General features: G+C 42.6%; 1 protein-coding gene across 1 annotated transcript; it reads right to left on the reverse strand.

Annotated features, from left to right (window-relative positions):
- Positions 1–1,529: 1,529 nt before the first annotated feature.
- On the reverse strand, positions 1,530–2,425 carry LOC107494211 (uncharacterized). The gene is made up of 3 exons (XM_016115267.1): positions 2,369–2,425; positions 1,909–2,288; positions 1,530–1,854 (listed from the first exon to the last, which is right to left on the reverse strand). Exons 1-3 carry the CDS (start codon positions 2,423–2,425, stop codon positions 1,530–1,532), a joined length of 762 nt encoding a protein of 253 aa, XP_015970753.1.
- Between the last annotated feature and the right edge of the window lie 895 nt (positions 2,426–3,320).

The raw sequence follows: 3,320 nt of genomic DNA on the forward strand, positions 1-3,320 counted from the left end.
AAGAGGACTGCTGATGCTGTTGGATCCTAACCTCCCTGCACTCGGAATGGATTTTTTGGAGCTACAGAAGCCCAATTGGCGCACTCTCAATGGCGTTGGAAAGTAGACATCCTGGGCTTTCCAGAAATGTATAATAGTCCATACTTTACCCAAGATTTGATGCCCAAACCGGCGTTGCAAATCAGCTTCAGAATTCCCGGCGTTTAACGCCGGAACTGGCATAAGAATTGGAGTTAAACGCCCAAACTGGCATAAAAGCTGGCGTTTAACTCCAGAAAAAGTCTCTACACATAAAAGCTTTAATGCTCAGCCCAAGCACACACCAAGTGGACCCCGGAAGTGGATTTTTACGTCATTTACTCATTTCTGTATACCCGAGGTTGCTAGTTCACTATTAATAGGATCTTTTGATATTGTATCTGTACCTCATGACACTTTACACGTTTCTTTGTGTACTTCCCACGGTATGAGTCTCTAAACCCCATGGTTGGGGGTGAGGAGCTCTGCTGTGTCTTGATGGATTAATGCAATTACTACTGTTTTTCATTCAATCACGCTTGCTTCTATTCTAAGATATCACTTGTTCCTCAACTTGATAAATGTGATGATCCGTAACACTCATCATCATTCTCACTTATGAACGTGTGCCTGACAACCACCTCCGTTCTACTTTAGATTGAGTGAATATCTCTTGGACTCTTTGATCATAATCTTCGTGGTATAAGCTAGAATTGATGGCGGCATTCAAGAGAATCCGGAAGGTCTAAACCTTGTCTGTGGTATTCTGAGTAGGATTCAAGGATTGAATGACTGTGACGAGCTTCAAACTCCTGAGGGCTGGGCGTTAGTGACAGACGCAAAAGAATCATTGGATTCTATTCCAACCCGATTGAGAACCGATAGATGATTAGCCGTGCTGTGACAGAGCGCGTTGAACATTTTCACTGAGAGAATGGGAGGTAGCCATTAACAACGATGAAACCCTACATACAGCTTGCCATGGAAGGAGCCTTGCGTGCTTGAAGAAGAAGACAGTAGGAAAGCAGAGATTCAGAAGATAGAGCATCTCCAAAACCTCAACCTGTTCTCCATTACTGCAAAACAAGTACTTAGTTCATGTTCTTATACTTTTTACAATCAACCCTGATAATTATTGATATCCTGACTAAGAGTTACAAGATAACCATAGCTTGCTTCAAGCCAACAATCTCCGTGGGATCGACCCTTACTCACGTAAGGTATTACTTGGACGACCCAGTGCACTTGCTGGTTAGTTGTGCGGGATTGCAAAAGTGTGATTGCAATTTCGTGCACCAGGCACCCACAGTTGAGGTAGTGAACACCCGACTAGGCTGCTATGCTCTCCCAGTACCTTGCCTCTGCTTCTCCAGAAAGTTTGAGGCTTTATGCTCCAACTTGCCGCAAGAATAGCACAAGCCCCATCCAGCCTTACACGGGACACCCATATGGTAACTCCTGCACCTAGCACAAGCTTACTCATTTTTAGGCTGCTTCCCAAATCTTCTCCCCTAGAAGTTGTTGTTGTTGAGCCTTCTGGAATTATTCTGACCCTGATTCTGGTTTGGTACAAAAACTCCTCGCTTGAAAGGTGGACCTCTAGGAGCAAAGCTCTTCCATCGATTATGTGGGAATGGTCCCCTAAGGCTTCTTTTCTCTGCAGCTGCCTTTTTAACATACTCTTCAGCAACTCTGCTCTTATTCACCAACTCCAAGAAAATTTTGATTTCCATTGGTCCCACTGAACTTAAGATATCGCTCTGGAGCCCTCTTTCATACTTGATGCACTTCCATTCCTCGAAGTCTCCCGGAGCTCCTTGACACATGCAAAAAAACCTGAATAGCTCCTCAAATTTGTCTGTATAATCAAATACGAACATACCACCCTACCTCAGCTGCAGTAACTCAAGTTTCTTTGCCGTCCGAGCAGAATTCAGAAAGTACTTCTTATAGAATTCTACCTGGAAGGCATCCCAGGTGATAGGGTCATCATCCTGCTGCAGAAGACATTGGGCTCCCTGCCACCAATGCGATGCTTCCCCAGTGAGTAGATAAGTAGCAAACTCAACACACTGCTCCTCAGGTACCAATTGCGCTTGCAGTGCTCGCTCCATAGCCTGAAACCAGGTATCAGCTTCAGTCGGATTAGTGGTTTCCTTGAACTTTGGTGGATTAACTTTTAAGAAGGTTGCTAGTGTCATCGGACCCTGAGCTCCATTTTTGCCATTACCGTTATTATTTATCTGGTGTCCAAGAGCCTCCGCAATGGCCTACATAGAAGTAGCCATATTTTCCAATGCCGCTATGAAGTTTACCGGGTCATTCGGATTGGTTTCCGGTCTTTGAGTACCAGTATGTCCTCTTCCACAGCCCCGACCGCATCCACGAGGTGCCATCGAGGTGCCATCTGGTTCTTAAACACACTAAATAATCGATATCAAGTTGATCAGTCTCAATATTAAAATTCTAGTGCTTCAAAGTCCCAAATGCATGCTCATAAACGTTTATGCCAATTATATCAGTTAGATATTCTACTAACACTAAACACAAACACAGAGAATGCACAGAAGTATAGTCAGTCTGTCCCTCAAGGTCGACAAGAACGAACTGCTCTGAAACCATAATGTAATACCCTACCACATAGATTCTTATGCTTAAGTCATAAAACAGAGGTGGCGAGGTATTACAACCTCTAAAAATAAAATTTAGTATATATAGTAGTGCGAAAATTTTTATAACTAGGAGCCTTTGAAGAACAAGGGGGGAAATTAAAACCGATAAAGTGAAAAGCGCAACACTCCGATCGATAACGTAAATGAAACAGATAAAGGATAAGTTAACGTGAGAAGATAAACAATAGAGTGCCAAAAATACAGATATCAAGACACAAGACTCGGTTTGCGAAGATAACCGGTCCGAGCATAGAAGTATACATACATATATAAGGTAGGAGAACCCAAAAGAACCCAAAAAGACAATTTACAGAACCTGTTTCTCCAAAATATCCTCTAAGAAGAGTCAATACAGTATATATATAAACAATGGAGAATATAAGTATCTAAGTGAGTACATAAAATTAAAATAAAGTCCCGAGAGCTAAGGATCTTCGCCAAAACAGAAGTCTCCAGCATGCCTCAGCGAGGAGCCTCACGTCCTGCATTTGAAAACCACAAAATCCGCATGGGTGAGAATTAGAGGTTCTCAGAATGGTAAAAGTGCCCAAATATCTAACACGTAATGTTTTGGGAAAGCCGAAGGTAATCCTAGAACTCCCAATTCATAATCAAAGCATATAAATATAC

This window comes from Arachis duranensis, chromosome 6, assembly GCF_000817695.3.
Source record: "Arachis duranensis cultivar V14167 chromosome 6, aradu.V14167.gnm2.J7QH, whole genome shotgun sequence".
Taxonomy (NCBI): Eukaryota; Viridiplantae; Streptophyta; class Magnoliopsida; order Fabales; family Fabaceae; genus Arachis; species Arachis duranensis.